Raw genomic sequence first — 20,820 nt, 5'->3', positions numbered from 1 at the left:
CTATGGGTAGCGGGTATAAAAACATCAAAGATTGAATGCCCTTCATTTTAGTTTGCACCAGAGAAAAGTATTCATTAAAGATCTTTCTTGATGTTTATTTAAATGTTGCTTCATATAGTCGATTGGCATTATTCAACATTTCACTTTACAAGAAAGTTGTATTATGTATAAATCGAAATTCTAAAATTAAAATGAAGTATTTATGTCTACCTTTAAGTTTACGCCAACTAAAATCAAAATTAAGTATTTAATACCATAAATCTACCTTCTAGTTTACACCAAAAATCGTATCAAAATTCTTCTAGAGACTATTAAAGCACTTAATTGCTTTTTAAAGTCAATGTCATAAATTCTGTGCTACAAAATCTTCCTTCTTTTATTCAAGTTTTAAATTATTTTCTTCGGTTGTAGCACAATCGATATTTCAATGCTTGCCGTTTTAAACATGCTTGTCCAAATCTGTGTGAATCTTGAACGATAGAGAACAAAATGTGCATTTGAACCCCTTTGGAAGTGTGCGAGTGTGTGTATGTGTGTGTGTGTGTGTGGCAATTGCGCTGGCACACATTCAAATGATATAATTGCGCAATTAGGGTAAAGTTTATCTACGTTGCGAGTGTTGCAAGTGAACCAAAACTCGTGTATCTGCAATTGCAATTGGCCATTTCCTGTGGTTCCACACCCGACCCCAAAAACATTAATTACATTTCCTTCAACAACGACGCCGCTGCCACACAATGTGAGTACGAATACGAATCGTAGTGGAGGCCAAACTATTACGTTCTGTATTGATTAGGCTTACCCGTAATTTGATTAAACGATTCCATTGTCCAACTAATACTAATAGTAATACTTATGATTTCCAATTTGCGTTATTGCCATCGACACAACTATAATTGAAATTTGTTTTATGATTCGTGCGACGATTTATTTGTTGGCTTGTCAAATTGTCTGGCAAATTAGTCAGCGAATTTGCAGGCCACATCATAATGATAAATTGACTGACAAACATTCGGAACATTCAGAAGTGCAACAAAGCTGCAAATTTTTGCCATGCAGGCAATAAAGTTGCTTTTGTTGCTCTTGCTGTTGCTGTTGATTGCAAATTAAAGTCTCAAACTCTTAAAAGCCAATTGGTAAAACATAAACACACACAAAGACATAGATAGAGAGCGAGAGAGAGAAAGAGAGGGAGACACTCACAATCGCACTGTGGCACACACTGTCGCATATAAAATGGATAGACAAAGTGAGCGCAAATATTTTTTATAGTCATAAGCCAGAGACAAATAAAAGGACTTGGCAAAGAGCAGACAGCAAAAGGCAACAGCGACACACAAGAAAAGAAGTCGCAAGAAAACGTGAAAACATTGTCGCATGAAAAGCCGAAGACTTGATGCCGTTACAGTTGTGCATAAAGGAAATGAGTACAAGAAAGTTGTATAGAATTTATTATTAATATACATATGTGTGACTTGAAAGGAGGTGAAAATAAATAAATAAAATTCAAATATATAAATAATCTCAAAATATTCAATTATTTTCAATTTCCTTTTTTTTCATTTTATAAAATATTGCTTACAACATTATGTTTTTTTCTTTTCCATATTATTTTCAGCTTTATTAAATGCTTAACCATTATGTTCCAATTCAGGGAAAATAAAATATCTTATTGAATAAATTTTAATACAAATCTTTGAATTTTTACATTCTTCTGAAGTGATTTTTAATTAATATAAATTATTGTATATTTTTCTAGAAACATATTTCTTTTAACATTATCAAATTCTTAAGCATTATTTTGTTTTCATTTTTTTTTTTTACATTTCTACATAACAAAAATTAAATTAAATTTCATTCATTCATTTCAAATTTATTAATAATATAAATTTCTGCTCATCACATATTTTATTTTTATTTTAAATTAATAAAATTAAAATTAATTATTTAAATTAATAATTAATAAATAAAAATTATTTATATTATTTATTATTGTATAATTTTAAAATAGCCTTACTCACTCTGGCACTCAATATTTTTTCCTCTTAGCTTTATTAAAATCATGGGCATAATATTTTCATAAATTTATGTAAATTTAGCTAAAATTCTTTCTATTATTTTCTTGTATATTAGATTAGATAATGAACTCTGATGAAAGGCCACATCAATGTTATAAGCATAGCAAATACAATTAAGTAATTTCACATTGAGCCCTAATGATATCATCAATTATCTAAATTATATTGAACTTCGTTGACATCGAGTCAATGTGACATACAAATACATATATATGTATGTATATAGTATAGAAAAACAAGTAGTTGCTTATATATGTTATATACTTATGTAGGTAATCCATCTTATTTGTGACTCAATGACACAATGCTTGAAATATTGTGTTGCCCGGCGAGTGCAACAATAAATTTTAAAGTACGTCGAGTGCGAATTGCGAATGCGGCATGAATTCGAAGGCAATGTCAAAGGTGTCAGGCTCCGTTTTTAGCGAAGAGGGCAAAACAGCTTGGGGCGCTGCTAAGTATGCTACACATATATGTTTTTATTGGGTTCCGAGACGATACGAGTGTGTGTGTGTGTGCGTGTGTGTGTGAGAGGGAAAACAATAAACATAAAATGCACAAATACACACAAGAAGTGTGCGTGTGTGTTCGTGTGTGTGTGTGTGTAGACGAACCTAAGGCTTATCAATTTCAATGTCTTCGGTTGAAGGCAACTTTATTTGCCTCCTCTTTGGCTTGGCACTTGACGCACTCATTTGCCTGCCATAATCAGTCAATGCTGCGCACTTGCCTCAGCTTACAGTAAGAGAAAGAGAGAGAGAGAGAGCGAGTTGTAGAGTGAGACAGAGGCTAAAAGGAAAGCATGCTACTGCCATAAAAGCAACTGATAAAAGTTTTCCGAAATGCTTTGCGTCTCAATGCCTTTTACTGTGCGCTAATTTATGGTCGGCAAAAACTTGACGCAGTTTGCGATTTTCATTTAACAATTGCCAACGTCTATGTATGTGTGTGTGTGACTGTGTGTGTGTGTATTGTATTATTGCAAAACTGGGGTAGAAAATTACCTTTGCTAATCGGCCTTGACGCGCATATTTCATGACAATTTTATGGCCAAATAATTTGGCTTGCCTCTTAATTTTATGACTCGACTCGGTTTTGCAGCAGCAGCAGCAGCAGCAGCAGCCACAATGTAATCAAGGGAGGGTTTTCGAAACATCATTTGTTTGTTAATTAAATATGTTTTTAAGTTGTCCGCTGGCTGCATTAAGCTGCCGTCTCGCTTTGCGTGCTGCTAAACAATTAATTCCCATTTATGTGGCTGCCTTTTTGCCTCTCACTCTCTCTCTATCTCTCTGTTGTGGCGTATTCTCCGTTTTAATGTTATGTAGCACACTTTTGCTTTGCTATCAGCGGAGTCACACACACACGCACACACACACACTCACGTCACAGACATCGTTTGCCACAAGTGCCGCAAGCTTTGCATTTCACCACAGCAAACGTATGCCAAATGCCAGGATACAAGTGAAATACATGTTCGACATTATCATTGTTGTTGCATTGGACTGCTCACGCTTTCAGCTTCCGCTCTCGCCCGCCCGCCTCCGGCTGATGCCGTCTATCATCAGGCACTCGCATCATCGTTTGCCTGGATTTGCGCAGTTCATTCAAAATGCAACGCATTCGGCAGATGACAGTTGCTGAAATACCTTCGAGGGTCATTCAATAAGCAGCTAAAGCGTTGCAAATGCTTTAAATATTTTACAAGAATTTAATATTGAAAGTGATTCCAAATGCCAGTTGTTGAAGCAATTACATAATTGTCTAGAGGCAGAAGCACATCATTATATTAATAAACAATATTGTAAATAAAAAACAATTTGAAGAAGCTGCAAGCAATTTGAATAAACTGGTTTTCCAACTATTTATTTAGTTTATTCATATATTTAGAGTTAGAAGTTTTGACTATTATAACATAACATAATGGGACGACATTTACATCAGATTAAGAAGAAATATATACGCATGCACATCATACACTGAACAAAAAGAGGAAGCACATTTGGGTGTGAGGTCTATTAATATATTTATTAGCAACAGCTAATAATCTGGTGAGCATGCAATGTTTGAATAGCAAATCTTAAAAACTAAAACTTAAAGTGTTTTAATATTGCCTTAAAAAATGCCAGAAAAATAAAATTATTTTAAGAATCTAAATGTTAGGGCAAGTAACATAAATTGAAGATGTAAGAAAATTACATGATTTAGTGAAGAAAAAAGCGATAAAGTTAATACTTTGTTTTATAAACTGTATAAACTTTATGCAGGTTTGGGATAGAAATATTCAATTCAAGCAAATAATCTGTGTATTTCAATTCAAGTGCTTTAACAATATTTCCTTAATTTCATGCTGGCAGTGCGTATACTTAATTATCTTTGTGATAATTGTCAATATATTTGTAAGATGGTATTGCGTATACTTAATTTCTGAAAAGAATTATTGTTATTATTATTACTGATTCATGAAACAACTCTCGCTGCTTTAATACGTATTATTTTCCATATTTTGCAAGCTAATTGGATGGCAAATTTTGTATGAATGCGTATACGTTATATGCCTGCAGATGTGTATAGTATATTCATATTTATATACATATATTTATTACAATGAGAATCCAAGGCCAAGAACAGAGCTGTGTGAAATGCACACAAATTTATTTATACGGTTTAATTAATTTGCGAATTGGTCGATGGGAAAGTGTTGGAGTGTGAGTGCATGGCTTTTAATATCAATGGACAATGGACAAGCATGGGAAATGCACAATGCACATATTTAATTGGTGTCCATTTCATCAAGTTTGTGTAGTAATTATAATAATTAGAACTACATTATTCTCATTATTATTTGATGAAATGGTTTGTTTGAACTGCTTCAAAATTTTAATGCTTAAATTCTACTAAGCTTTAAGTTTCTATCGACAATTGGTTGCAAATTTCGTAAAGTGTTTAGATTTAATGTCTTCGACGAAGCGACTTAAAATCTAGTATATAGTTAATTTAGGGATTTGCCTAACAAGTCCTAATCATTGCCACGTTCGTCTTTATTTATACGCTTGGAGGCCTTAAAACTGCAGCAGTAAAATTTATAGCACATAAGACACACACACACACACACACACACACACACACAAAGCAATTGATTTGAAATTGACGTAGTTGGAATGAGTTATTTTGGTGTCTTCACGGCATCGATTATAATACCCTGTAGCTTAAGATTTTAGCCTAGTAAATGCCTAATACAAATTTTGGATTGCATTTGCAGACATGCAGCATATTTCACTTGATTAAAGCTCTAAGAATACGACACTCAAATTAATAAGAGAGAAAATCCATTCCACAACTTGTGCTGATTACATTCAACAAATTTCATGAGAATTCCTTTAAACAGAATTCGTAAATTTGGCTGCTGATTAAGATTAGCTATGAAATGAACTTTGTTCGTCTGAGTTGAAAATCAACTTAGTAACTTTATTAGCGTGGTATTCGTTAGTTGAGCATGCTAAAGGCGCGGCATTTGTTTGCCTGTCTGTCTATTATTTTCTTATTAGGCGCAGTTTTATTTATGTTTAGAGGACATATAAACTGAGGGGCAAGGGAAGGAGGGAGAATGGAGGATGGAGGCGTAGGATCATGTAAATCTCTGTCGGCTACAGCTACTTAATTAGCAAAGTTTGAATGAGAATAAAATTGGTGTTAAACAATTAAAGCCGCGATGAGTAAGCAAAAACAAAAGCAACAAGAACTAAAAGTAAGAGAGGGCAGCGAAGGCAAAAAGCAAACTGAGCAAACAACTTGGCCGACAGGTGAAGGACAAGAGGGTGGGGTGGGGCGAGGAAGGTATAGAGGGAGACTGGCTGGCGTTGGATTGCGGAGGACGAAGCAAAGTGAGGCGCAGGGCAGCTGACAAAGTCGAGCATAATACAACCTTGAGACGCACATAAAGTTGTTAGCCGTCTCTTTGTTGTTAATGTCACATATTGTTGTTGTTGTTGTTGTTGCTCCTTCTGCTGTTGCTGCCTTTGTCACTGTTATTGTTTATTGTACTTGTTGTTGTTGTTGTTGTCGCTAGCAGCACCTTCATCTAGTGTGCGCTGTTCCGCATCAATGAGCGTAAGAGAAATCAGTATTAATTACTTGACTTCTTGTTGCCAGAAAAAGGCAACCAAAACAGCAGCAATGCCACATGTCGCTGTCACACACACACACACATAGTCACACCCATGCACACACGCACACACACCCACCGAGGCGAGAGACTGGTGTGGCAAATTGTTTTGATGGCAACCTTGTGTCGGACACAGTCGCGTCTCGTTGCGTCTCTTTTGATATGCGTCGCTGCCATTTAATGGCCAACTAAATGGCGCATCGCTAACGCTATTTCGGTCTGGCTAAGTGCCTGTGATTGATGCACTAATGCTAACGCTTGCTTTTTCATACTCAACTGCAAATCACTCTCGCACTTTCGCACTCTCGCTCTCTCGCATTGCGGTTTTTGAGGTAAAAGAAAGCTGATTGTCGTACCATGAATTCGCTGCTAATTTTTGGACATTTGATTGCACATTGCGACTCTTGAAAGCGAATGCGACGAGTGTGGCACATTTCAACGGAAATCGAAATTAATTTTGCTCTGTGCTATTTTCAAAAATAAGCCGTTTTTGCTGTCGCTTGCATAAGTGAAGCGTGTGCTTAGCTTAATGAAATTAACTACAACTTTCGGTTGATACACATTCTGTAAAGAGTTTGTTTCCCTATGAAAAAAGCTGGTTGGTATATTGTATTTTGTACTCTGTGGTATATTTTAAATGAAGTATTATCAACACACCAAATACAGCCTTTGGTATATTTAAATATTTTTGCAGTATATTTATTTAATTTATTATGAGAACAATACTGCTCTGTTTAGCTTTTATTTAAAATTAATATACCATATATAACATTTTGTATATTTGTTTGTATTTTTGTGGTATATAAATTTGGTAAAATATAAGATTATTACTGCACTGTTTTGCTTTTACTCATTATTATCAATATACTTAATATAGACTTTGGTATTTTTTCAGTACTTTTGCGGTATTTTAAATTCGTATATTATAAAACTAATACCCGCACTGTTTTGCTTTTATTTAAAATGAAGTATTATATTACTTTATTAAATATAGCCTTTATTTGGTATATTATAAGAATAATTCTGAAATCTTTTTTCTGTATTCAAAATGGGTCGCGGATATCTCACAGTCGAGCACACTTAACTGTAGCTTTCTTACTTGGGTTACACAAAGTTCTTGAGCTCATTTGTTCATTTATGTTTACCAACGATCTCCAATAATTGGGTCAAAAGAGAAAAAGTTGAACTTAACAAATTGCCAAAAAAAGTTACATACAGAATTATTGTTCTCTAGCATTGGATATTAAAGTTAAGGGAAACTGAAGAGCACACGTTGCGTATACGTAGAGTAAGCCACAGAGTTTACTTTGAGTTTGGTTCAAGGCGTTGCAGAGGTACAGCTGACACCACATCCGCATCCGCATCCACAGCTACAGCCACAGACACATCCACATCCACAGACACATCCACATCTACATCTTTATCCTTCAGGCCACAGTTGGTTAGTTGTCTATCAACATTTTGAGCCAATTAACAAATTTACACTGAAAACCTCAAAAACCACACAAGTTCTAGGAAAGTTTTTGGTAAAACCAGTTTGAGGGAGAGTGGAATATCGTTTAAGCCTTCTTGCTAATAAAATTAGCAGAGATCTTGTGTAAATTGATGTAGATTGCTTGATGTGCGGACGGTGTTCAACAAGTGTGGCGAAAAGTGTTTAGTTGTTATCTTGCAGATAAGCATATGAAACACACAGCGAAAATAAAACGAAATGAGATTCACGGTAACTAAGGCTGAAACTGGGACGATATTCCCGCTGCAATTGGTTGTTGGGTTTCCTTCTACTGGGCCAACTCCCTTCTCCGGGGAGCAGCACACACACTGTGGCCGTAATGCAGCCTGTCATTGGCGTATAAATCATTGAAAGGCATAATAAACTCGACAGGCAGTCGAGTCGAGCCACACACACAGGCTGCAGCAGACGTGCACGCTGAGATATACTTATGCCAGCGGAGTCCCTATGCTAAGCATAACGGCAGGAGTCGCAGTCGCAGTGAGTTGCTTCATTTTGCTGCCTTCTCAATTGGGGCCAGCGCATACATACATGTGTGTGTGTGTGTGTGTGTGTGTGTGCAACCAAACGTGGCACAGATAAGCCCAGCAGGCAAAGACCAGTCTGGGGCCAAAAAACTACTAATGTATGGTGAACGCTTTGAGGGGAAGTAAAAGGACCATCGGGTGCAGGTTCAAATAAAATTAAGCGCACCAACAGTTGCCAATGCATGGGTCATCAAACCGAGCGGTCGTTGCAGTCCACACAACATTCCTGCACTTTAAACAGGGTGCCTCGAAAAATGGTAGAAGATGCCATCAAAAAAGGGCAAAGAGATTGGCTGAAGAATACCTAAAAATACTCTACAAGAATTTATACATCTATATTGAAGATAATTTGATTTGACATTAAATGACTGCGAAAATCACTTTGCAAATATATACTATGAGCACTTGAATATATAGCTGTGAACATTGAAATAGCAGTGCTTACGACCTACGCGTTGAAAAATTGTAAAATATTATTATCAACGCAACTTTGAAAGAAATTTTAGTTATTACAACTTAATATATACATTTTTAATAATTCAACCATTCTTTCATTATGGGTAATTAAATCAAAATCAAAACTGAATTGCATTTCGAATTGGTAGCCAAACATTTACATTTTCAAGTCAATTTTAAATAAAGGAAACATAAGTGACAACGAATAATTTGAAAACAAAAAAATCACTTAATCTAATTTCAAGGCACATTGAGCAATTTACTCAGTTTTAAATAAAGGAAGAACTCTGTTAAATTTAACCAAGCGTAGATCATAGATGGGTTTACTTCGTACACTTTACAGAAACTTAATCAAAAAGCATTAGCATATTTTGTTTGTGCCTCACTCTTGTAATTGAGAGTTATGCGTCAGTTAAACGAAACCGCTTTGCGTACAGGGTGCACAATGCTGCCTTGAGTCATTATTTGTTTTAAAGTAAACGGGATAAAACGAAGAATAAACATATATATGTACATTATACTTGTAATGAAGTGCACGCATATGAGAAAACATTTTTTAAATGAATTAACTTTTGCTTTTGCGTTTTTATGACATTCAACTGTGGGAAATTCGTTCATGGCAAACCACCTGACGGTCGACGTCGTATCTCTTTGTGAGTGATGGCTTCAATGCGCCTTTGGCGCTTTTTTTCCATTCTGATGTAATGCAAATTGCATTGGCTTTAATTTAAATTGAAAGACAATAACAAACAGCGGTTTGGGTTTCATTATTTTATTCTTTGTGATGTCTCGGCTTCAGCTTTGGCTTCGGCTTCGGCTTCGGTTTCGGTTTCACATTCCCAAACACCCTATAAAGGGTCCTTCTGACAGCGACGTTTACAAACAAATATTTTTGCCGAAAGTGAAGAAAAATTAGGCACAATAAATTGAACGGAAGTTGCTGCTTAAAATGGAAAATGGCAAAATGAAAACAGAAACGAAACACAACAACTCAAATAGACGGAAAAAAAGAGAGAGAGAAAATAACAAGAACAGAGAAAAAAACTCTTGCAAAGCGGAAGCTTCGAAAATACCGAAAACAAAAAACGCCGGCAACTGGTAAATGTCGAAACTTGAGAGGGAGGGTGGAGAAAGAGGAGCTCTAAATAGAGGATATATTCCTAGGGTTGTTTGTCTGTGGTTATTGCTGTGGCTATTTGACCAACATAGAGACACACCCACACACACACAACATACTTGTCTATTTGTCTGTCTGTGTCTGTGTTTGCTGGCTGTGTGTTGCTTTTGTCTAGCCATCTAGATTGAAATACTTGAGTTGCCGTTGTCTGGAAATAGGCGTACTTTGAGCCTATGAACACATAGATACTATTAACTAAATCCCTCACAGGAGATACATACAGAGAGTGATGGGAGGGAGGGAAAATAGCGCAGCGTAGCAGCTGGCCAAACAGTCAGTTTTCGTGTGGCGGACGTTGCACGTTTCATGTTGCATACAAATTTTCAATTTTCGTTTAAGGTTGCAAAAGTCGTAATGCGGCCTGGTTGCAAGTGCCATCTTGCAAACCTTTTTGGCAATTTCCGTAGCAAATGGCAAACAAAAGGCAAACTAAATGTGCCAACAATTGTAACAATTGCAACAACTGCGACAGCAAACATAAAAAAACAAACCAAACAAACAACAAAAGCTGTCTGACGAGCGAACAATAAAACAAATGAATGAATAGCAAATTTTATAAAGCCAGCATCACAAACAGCAGTGTCGCCTACAAAATACACCCGACAAAAGTGTCAAAAAGAGAAGTCTAGAAGTAACAGGGCGTATACTTGATATAGGCGAATGCGTATTTGCGATATAGACTGAAATTTAAAAGGACATTTTAAAATATTTCTTTTAATAACAATTTTCAAAATAGTTGCCCAAAAAGAAATATTTAATAATATGACTTGACATCAATTTAAAAATACCAAAAAATATATTCTTCTACATTTTTGTAATCTATTAGTCATTTTAGATACAGCTTCAATTTAATTGTTATAACAACTAGTAACTACATTTTTTTTACTTTAATAAGTGAATTATAGAAAAAGAGCTTAACTAAAAGAAAATGTCATATGGTAGATCAATTGTAAAAAAGAAGCTTAAAGAAAACTAAGATGATATTAAGCCAATTGAAAGGAAGTTCATTGTGGAATCAATTTTGATATTTTTTAATTCATTTCTCCTTAGTTGGCTGCTCGTCGTGTGACTTAAATTGGCTTTTGTTCGCACTGATTGATGCGAATTGAGTTCATGTTGAAATCATTTTGGTTTTCTTTAGTCTCTTCTCTTCTGTACGTTCAATAGCTTTTTCGGGTGCGCAAAAAAGGGGGAGAGAGAAGTTCTAGGGGAAAGAAGAGCGGGAGAAAGAGGAGGAAAGGATGTTTGTTTTTGTGTGTGCCTTGCATAACTTGACAAAACGAACTGTGAACACACCGTCACGACTTTATCCGTCTCTCCCTTTTATCTCTCTCTCTTTCGGCTTCCGTTCTGCTTCCCCACAAAACTGCAATTTTTTGCCTGCATAACGCCAAGCGAATAGAAAAGCCACCAATTGTTAACGCTCCGTCCCCTGCCTCCTGCCTCCTGCTCCGTGCCTTACCCCTCCGCCACCACCTGCAGTCTCTATCTACAGTGCAGCCAGCGTCTTCTTCAGTTGGGTGGCCATCAGCTTTATGCCTTTTGTTATGCTTTGCGAGGCGTGTAAAATATTCATTGTTGTTGCCTATGTTTCAGTTTTTTCCTCTATTTCCTTTCCTTTTACAGGTGGTAAGAATGTCGCCCGCTGAGCATCATGTGGTTACGCCCAACGTGGTGAGCGATGAGGATTACAACATGGCGGCAAGCACAGGCGGAGAAAAGTGGAAAGATGTGCCGGAAAGGTATCTGATGGCGATGGCGAATTACCTCGCTGGCCATGTCAATGAAACGGAGGATGTGGAACGCTTCAATGGGCCGATACTTAAGGCGAGCATCAAATCGGTCTATTGGCTATTTCTCATCCAGTATGCAGCGTTGGCATTGCTCGGCGTCCTCATGAACATCATCATCATCGTGTACATCATGTATCATCGGCTTTACAAGGATGTCACGCATGCGTTCATTATCAACTTGGCGTTGTGCCATTTTGTGCAATGCGCTCTCGTGTTGCCCATTTCGTTGATGGTGATGCTCATTCAGAACTGGATATTTGGGCAATTCCTTTGCTTCTTTCTGCCCATGCTGCAGGTGAGTCTCCATTTTTCCATTCCAGCCATTACTTTACTTTTATCCGTTTTATTCGTTGGCTCCGCTCGACCAAATTTTAATTAAACTCACTCACGAGCATCGTTATCTATTGCTTTTTACTCCATGCCCAGCTTTTGACTGCTGCTCCTTTTTGTTCGTCTGGCCGGTCAATTGCTGGCCAGGGAGCTGCTCTAAAGCTGCCAGCGGGCCAGATGTGCTGATAAACCTCATGGACCTATGACAAGTTAATAAACTTAACGCATTCTGCTTCATCTGTTCTGTTCTGCTCACTTTACACAATGAAAGTTCCAACCACTGAACAGTGGTCGAAAATGAGCAGCATACAAAATTATTTAAAGTAAAACTATTTCGATTTAACTCTCATTATTCACAATTATTAACATATCGATTCGTAGATTATCCTACAATTTGCCGATGCTAAGATATCCGGTCGAAATACACACGGAAATAGCCGAAGTTGAATAATTTTAAAAGCTGGCATTTAATATCATCCTGCAAATAATTTTGTATTACATACTTTCAGGCTATGATTAATTTGTCGAAAGTCGTGCAAATATCAATTCTCATAGTTTACTTTTAGGTTGTGCATTATTTGCAAATTGCAGTGATTTTTAAATAATTTTGTTATAGCATACGTTCAGGATGTCCATAATATAAACACCTTCAGAATGCGCATAGTTTCTAAATTTCAATGCCCTGCAAATAATTTTATAATGCATAACTTCAAGCTACATTTAAACGAGTCTCGATCACAAATGTCTTTTTCGCAAACAACGTATACTTCGGCCATATCCTGTCACAAAAATGGTGTCATTAGGAATCCAACACTTGTAATTGTTCAGCCCGGGGGCCGAAAGAATTTTGCGAAAATTATAAATAGCAGAATATTTCGAGAACAAGAAGAACAAAATACAGTGGACTTTTGAAATTTTTGGCATTTTTTATACCCTTGATCCTTAAAATGCCCATCGATAAAACTAGTTATCCTGATTATAAAAATGCATGTTCCGGCAAGATCCTTAAGAATATGGAAAATCAAAAATAAATACAAAATAATTTTCGAAATTAAACGGACTTGGCTCTAAACATTTTTAATTAATATTGCATACATCGAGGTTACGACAAGACTCCTTTTTCGAAAGCAAGCTATATCTCGGCCATGTCCTGCCGTATTTTCAAGGGACATATATTGGTGGGATGGCATCGTCCTTGTCTATCGATTGGAATCATCTAAGGATCCAACACTTTTAATTTTTCAGTTCGGGGGTCAAAGAAAACAAGCAAAAATCAAAAATTGCTGGATAGCCCGAGAACGATTTGAATGTCCTTCGGCACCACGATAGCTCTTCTTAATTGACTTTGTTTGATACAGAAGTCAGGATCAGACAGGATATGAAAAAGATATACGCAATTTTGTTGTATACGTAAAAGTCATTTTATATCGGGTCCTGTAAGGATTATCGTCCTTTTAAAAATAGCTTTTAAACTCAAGAGATTAGACCTATCTGCATTCCAAAAGACATCCTCGTCGGATTTTAAGGTTACCCCCTTATAGAAATTTCGAACATAAATTTTGATAAAATCTTTAAAATCTATAAATACAGATCTATAGTTTGACATGCTGGGAGCATAAGAAATATATTCTTTCGAATTCATTCAAGATATAGCATATGTAGATATAACATGAAATAATAATATGAAATAATAGAAGAATCTATGCCGATGATGATAAATATTGATTTTGTTTGATTAACTAACATATAGTCCCATCAAAGTAAACATGGTGGCCCTCTTTTGTGCTGCTTTTTTACCTATCTCCGATGAATTTATGCATTTCTGCTTGCTGGTGCCATTCATTTTTAATTGTAATGTCAATTTAAATTGTCATTACAAGAATGATCGACCCATAGCGATTAGATATCCCATTTGTTATACTTTCAGACTGTCACTTTAATTTCCCTTTTTCTGGAAATCCCAAAAATTGCAATTAGTTAATTTTAATAAAGTTAAACAATAATTTTATAATCACTTCATGCTTTATTTATTTTTCATGCATAATCTTCTCTTTTGTTATTTATTTATGCTGTTAAGTAATAACTTTGCATATATAAATATTTACTTACATGAAAGTGTCAGTTAGTTTGCTGAGTAGTTGATTATATTATATGTATTTACATTTAATTTTTGTACTCTGCCGCAATGGCAAGATGAGTGCGTTGGCATTGGCTTTGAGATACGCTGTTTGTGACAGTTGCTAAAGGGCTGTTAACTGTACCTAATTGGCATGTCAAGTCCGCATATAATGTTGGATTGAAATCAGAAGTCCGTAACAAGGTTTGTCCGTCCGGCTCTCCGTCCGTTGTGTCGGTCTGTCGGTTTGTGTGGCTGCGTGTGTCGGTCTGTCGTAACCGATTTGCCAGTCCCCACTCAAATCCACACCTTTTCGCTTTGTCACCTTGCGATATGGAGCATTTCCACGCAATAGCTTTTGCCACGTCTTGTTGCCAAAAGCCGCAATGATTGACACATTTCACGGTCCCTGCCAACAATACACGTGCATCTGTATCTGCCACATATATATATATATATATCTGTATATATATGTGTGTGTGAGTATATATGGCAAACAACAGGATATAAAATAATTTACTTTCATTCAATTTTGTTTTGCTACCTTTACTTAATGTCGTCAGCTACTCTCTTGTTCTCTTCGTTTCGTTTCGTTTCGCTTCGGTTCTTTTCTTTTTTTCTCTGTTTTTTTTTTTGAGGCAACGTCTGACAAAAACAGAATGCCAAAATATTTGGCCAAATCGAAGCAGCTAATGCTCTAGTTGTTATTTGTGCTCTTGGCGAAGTCAAGTTTTAGTCATCAGACTTATGAATCTCATTCATAAACAACATTTCATTTGAGTGAAGCTGCCTCAGGCATACACATTGGAAGTGTAGTTTTGTGTATATATGAAGCGAGTGTATTGATTTATTAACTAGACGACAAAACTCTTTAAGGTTGTGCATGTACTCGACAAGACGGGACAGAGCATCTGGAAATTGAGCTAGACGCTCTTGAAGATTGTATTACCGAAGCATTCGCAAACAAAGACGCGATAGAAAATGCCAGGCAACGGATATGATTCGATTTGATTGCTATCACAAAAGGCGACAAATAGCGCATACCCATTCCAATCTCAATCCCTATCCCCTATCCCAACTCACAGAGAGATTTTTGCGGCATTTACGCACACATTTATCATGTGTGTGAGTGTGTGTGTGTGTTGTGCCTTTTCCCTTCTTATTCTGAAATTGATTGATGCTACCCACAAAAATCCCCAAGTCGCCCTGGAAGGATGCGTTAAATTTCATTATTTAGGGTCGAATGAGAATTGCAATCGACACAATTGCAGCTGAGAAAAGCCAGTCGTCAAAATGAAGATTGTCTGCTTTAGATATTTTTAGCATTCAATTCAATTTATCTATACTAGACCTTTAAATGTGCTTCATGTTATTGTTTAGATAGCAATTTTAACACCATTAAAAAGTTGTTCAAATTAAGTGAAACTTATTTATGTTCGTATTTATATTTCGTAGAAACAGAAAACCTTTAATGATTTTTGTGCTGACGATGCGAATGGTTTTAATGGTCTTGGTCATAATTCATATGGTTGTGTGCTTGTCTAATGCCTTGACGAATACATTGACCATAGGCTAATGCTAGACAATCTGTTAAAAATGATTGGTTTTCTGTGGTTTGAGGTGTTGTCACAATATTCAATCTGGCACATCTCAGGCAAATAAACAAACAAGCGCACAAGGAAAACGCAAACTTGGTCTAGAACAAAAATGGATGATAGCCTGGAAAATCTTTAGGATTTCGTTAGCAGCATAATGCGATGCATGGCTACACGTATGTGGGCAGCATAAAACAACACGACGACAACCTACATACGTACGTGTGTGTGTGTGTGTGTGTGGGGGGGGGGGACACCATTCAAGCGAAACCTAACACAAACTCAGAGTCAAAACCTAAACTGAAGCAAAAGTAGAAGAACCGGTGTGTATAGTACGAGTACAACAACAATCAGAGGCAAACAAATTTGTTTCAATCACCGCACACGGCCGAAAAATGGTTGCCTAAGCCATTGGACTAAGTAAACAAAGCTGAGGAATCAGCTTTGCCCAGAGACCCCAACCCAGATACGACTTACAACTGCTGTGCTGTGCTGTGCTGTGCTGTGCTGTGGCTGTATTGTTTTTTACTTTCACTTGTTTTTTTTTCGTATCTGTATACATGCTTCTTCGTCTTCCTCTTTTTTTCTTGCAGGACATTCCGTTACATGTTGCCATGATATCGCACATACTGATTGCCTGGGATCGCATGCGCTGGCTAAGCGATCCGCTCAAGGGTCGCATACCCGGCTTTGTCTGCTGCTGTGCCACCTGGCTAACTGGCATGGTGATTGCGCTCCCTTATCCCATTTATACGATTTACGTTGAGCTTGGGGTGAGTATTCATTCATTCATTCACTCATTCACTCATTCGTTCGTTCGTTCAGCGTGTGTGTTGCTTTATTAAAAATTACGCGATGCCAAAGATGCGACATGTGCCACACACGTGTGTGTGTGTGTGTGTGTGGGAAGGAGGATTGCTCTATATCAGCCTCAGATCAAAGTAAATTCAGCAGACCGTTAAAGCATTTTCGCTGAGGTACTCAACGGTCGACAAAAACGCAGACAGGCGACAGTCGCTTTTACCACGTGCCACATTGCGAACAGATCTTAGACCAGCTGCTGACTGACACTCTTTTGTGCATTTCCCTCGCATAGATTTTGAATCAACTAACGAAAAGCTATTCAACTACATTTTGCGAGTTTTCCGTTGCATACTTTTGAGCGCACATTGAAATGCGTTTCGTTTACTTATTATTACAAATTATACCCTCTACCGTTAGGATAGAAGAGTAACAGGTAAACGGAGTCATCTCTGACTATATAAAGTATATATAAGTATATATAAGACTATAAGAGACAGCACTTGTTATGCTTTTAAGCAAGTTTGTTTAAAAAGTTTGCCCTCAAAACTTACCGAAATTAAAGAACAAACGATTTTTAGAAACAATTGTAAAATAGAAGCGATTTTAGGAACCTACAATAGTAATTATGGTTCCTGAAAATTTGGTTCCAATCAAAGATAAAATTTGTAGGAGTTATTTAAAAAAAACTTTTGCAATGCAAAAAACGTTTACTGCAATCGGTTTTTAGTTGCCTTGGCTGACAATCTGGCATTATATTCTGTGGTATATTTTGAATGTTCAAAAAACAGCATTCGATATATTTTGGTTAAATTTAAGATGAATATCGCATTGTTTTGCTCTTATTCATAACGGGTAGCTGGTATCTCACAGTCGAGCACACTCAATTGTAGCTTTCTTAAGTTTTTCAGTTTATTCAGATTGTTTAAATTGATCCGACTAATGTGGCAGCTTAACCTAAAAATATATTAAGAATTTCACTTATTGATCGGGGCAGACAGATTAGAATATAAGTCTAACAGGCAGATCCTGCAAGTGCAGTCTTTTAAGACGCCTCTTGCTCTTGTACCTCAAAAGGCGTTGAGAAAATACATTTAGGTGAGCTTTCTTACTTGTTTTTATAACTGTAATATTATGATATTATTTGATAAACGCATTCTTCACATTATAAATAAAAACACTGACAAATTGATTCCAATTATTGTTAACTAACTTAAAAGGATTTCTTGTTGCTATTGTTTTATTTAGCCATATTTTGTGGAATTTGTGCAAGATGCTGATTAGAATGCAGTTTGCAGTTTATTGCCAGCAATTGGTTCATGTGGTTGTCAACGTCTCTCTCTCTCTCTCTCTCTCTGTCGCATGTACTTATATGTAGTGTAGTGTAGTGTTATACAATGAGGCAGCCGCTTCGTTGCACTCACTTCATCATTGTCGGCAAACCCCAAAGGTCTGATTAGTTAGCTGGCAAACTAACAACTGGCAAAGTGGCAAACTGCACTCACTGCCTGCTGCCTCATTGCGAGCCTGCTGACATTGTTGATATGGGCGTTATTGGTATTTGTGTGTCTGTGTGTGTGTGTGTGTGTATGTTGCTTGCATTAATATGTGTGTGATGCTGGGCGGGCCAATTTGAAACTCGTTAACGTGGCTTGTCAACTGCGCTTGCATTTTGCTGCCAAAATATTTGCTACATGGACTTTTAAAGTGCGCCCGCAGCAATGCCAGCAAAAGCAAAAGCAAAAGCAACACTTACAATAACAAACACGACAGCAGTAACAAGAGCAACAACAATAACAACAAGAAGACAAAAACAACAAGAGACATAAATATTTATGGGCCATAAAGTGTTGCAACTTTTTGATACACTCAACGTGTTTTTCTTCTCCTCTCACTCTCACTTTCATTCGCTCTCTTATTCTCTTTTTCTATCTCTCTCACTTCGTCTATTGCCTTCTCTTTCGTTCGCCATGTGTATGTGTTTGTGTTTGTTTGTGTGTGATATTGTGGGCCTTCATTTGCTTGGCATCAAACGACAACACTCAACAAGCAGCACAACAACAACAACGTTGCACTCGCATACCCTATAAAAAAAGATACAGAAAAAAATAGATAAATGAAAGTTTACTAGATCAAATTGTAATAATTATGTCAAGTATTTTTATGTTATATTTCGAAGTTATCATTTATAATTTGGCTTCTCATTTTTGAATATACTAAGCATTAAATTAATTTATAGAGGTGCATTTCTTCAAGTATAAGTCAGAGATACCCTACTAACTGCAACCCAACTGTCAGGGTATTCTTCTGCACATCACTTGAAAAACAATTTTCTTTTATAGTTTTGTTATTATAACTCGCCCTGCCGCGCCCCTTTATATTATGTTTGCTGCTATCAAGCATAGTCTAGTTTATCCAGCACATTTTTGTAAGCATAGCAGACAGTGTTCGTGTGCTACAAATAAGAGTAAAAGAAGTGTGAAAACTAAAGTCGAGTGTGCTCGACTGTGAGATATCCGTTAGCAAATGTATATACCTCAAAAATACTAAAAAAGAATATACCGAAAAATATTAAAAAAATTACGAAGGCTATATTTGATATATTGATATAGTACTACATTCAAAATATACCAAATTAATATACCGTAAAAATACTAGACATACACCAACGATTATATATTTGGTATATTGATATACTACTACAATCAACATATGCCATAGAGTACGAAATATACCATATATTGTCAAAACTACGTTTATTATTCGATTGGTTTCAACATTTTTAAACAAACTTGATCTGTTAAGTTATAATAATAATACCTTCCTACCTTATGAGTAGCGGGTATAATAAATGCCAAATTTAATAGAAGAAGAATTTAAATTTTACAAAAATAGATATGTTTGAAAAAAAAGTTTAGTTTAATTGAAATCAAATTTGAGCTCAGTTAATGTTTATGACTTGTGTTGACATCATAAATTAATTTATGAACCCGAGTTAAGGGGACAGATGAAAATAACTATGAAAAAGAGCAACGGCCAACAAAATCCATATATATTCATTTTACATAAAGTAATGAACTGCTGCCGCTCGAAGGTGGATGGAGAATTGAGCGACTCTCGAAGTTGCCTGCCACTTTCCACTTTCCACTTACCATTTTACCACTTGCTACTTGCCACTTGCCACTTGCCTCTGTGCGTTAAGTGGCAGCCCATTCGAGTGAAGAGGCGCGCACGCCGAGGACAAAGAACACGAGAACACGAATACTTCAATATCCACACAGCACTCGTTGTTGTTCGTTGTTCGTTGTCAATTGGCTTTTGCGCTTCGCTCATGTAGTATATGTGATTATATTATTATTGGGGGCCTTTTTGGTGTTGTTGAACTCTTGCCGCAATTATATGTGCTATTTATGAAGAGCTTTCCTTCTGTCTTTCACATTTTTCCATGTGCGACTAACGACAATTTGTATAATTTATATGGCAATTCGATAAATGTCTGGTCTCATAAAACCGGCAACGTGATGGCAACAAGTGGCACACACACACACACACACACACACAAACGAAATGCCCCGATTATGATAACGATGATATAGATGATGATGATACTACTTACTATTCGCAGGCCAAATACATAATAATCAAGCCAACGATAATTACGACGATTTACAATATTTATGCCCGAAAGTCGATTATCATATTGCGCGCGCGTTTGTGTGTGTGTGTGTGTGTGTGTGTGAGTGTGTTACACACTTAGAAGGCAGTCAAACTCAATCAGTCGTCAATAATTTCATTAGTTCAATATCTGTGCGTATACTTAATTTGATGGCAGTGCTAGAACAGCGCAAGATACGACGACGAGTATGTTAGACACTCCAGGAGGACGCCATCTGCTTAGAGACAGACAGACAGACAGACAGACAGACTGAGAGACCCCTTGATCCTCTTTGCTGTCAGAGTCGTCCTCTACAGAGGGCTTATTATCTCATTTGGGTTCGCCGCTTGTGCAATTTATGAATATTTTACGAGAGAGTTGTGCGCAAAGGGGCAAAAGAGTGGCTCATACATACATAGAAATGATATGATGTGCCATTTGGTATTCAGTGTTCACTGTTCACTGTTCACTGTTCAGTGTTCAGTGCTCAGTTTTCGGCATTCGGCATTCAGCATTCGGTATTTGGTATTTTGGGTTCAACAAATTGCTTTGACACTCACATTCACTCACAGAGAGAAACACAATGCCTTCAGATTTTTGATTGTCATGTGGGG

The 20,820-nt window shown here is 36.7% G+C and overlaps 1 protein-coding gene across 2 annotated transcripts in view; it reads left to right on the top strand.

Annotated features, from left to right (window-relative positions):
* Positions 1 to 20,820, top strand: part of LOC133847038 (uncharacterized) — a 74,689-nt gene that overhangs the window by 22,748 nt on the left and 31,121 nt on the right. The window contains exons 2-3 of one of the 2 annotated variants that reach the window (XM_062281782.1): positions 11,543 to 12,004; positions 16,344 to 16,523. In XM_062281782.1, the coding sequence (XP_062137766.1) occupies positions 11,552 to 12,004; positions 16,344 to 16,523 (633 nt within the window). In that variant the 5' untranslated portion in view covers positions 11,543 to 11,551. Of the gene's footprint in view, positions 1 to 11,542; positions 12,005 to 15,823; positions 15,969 to 16,343; positions 16,524 to 20,820 lie in introns of those variants that run through there. The other variant, XM_062281783.1, reaches the window with a different exon arrangement.

Source organism: Drosophila sulfurigaster, chromosome X (genome assembly GCF_023558435.1).
Source record: "Drosophila sulfurigaster albostrigata strain 15112-1811.04 chromosome X, ASM2355843v2, whole genome shotgun sequence".
Taxonomy (NCBI): domain Eukaryota; kingdom Metazoa; phylum Arthropoda; class Insecta; order Diptera; family Drosophilidae; genus Drosophila; species Drosophila sulfurigaster.
Note: the sequence above shows the minus strand (reverse complement) of the source record. Positions and strands in the feature narration are given on the sequence as shown.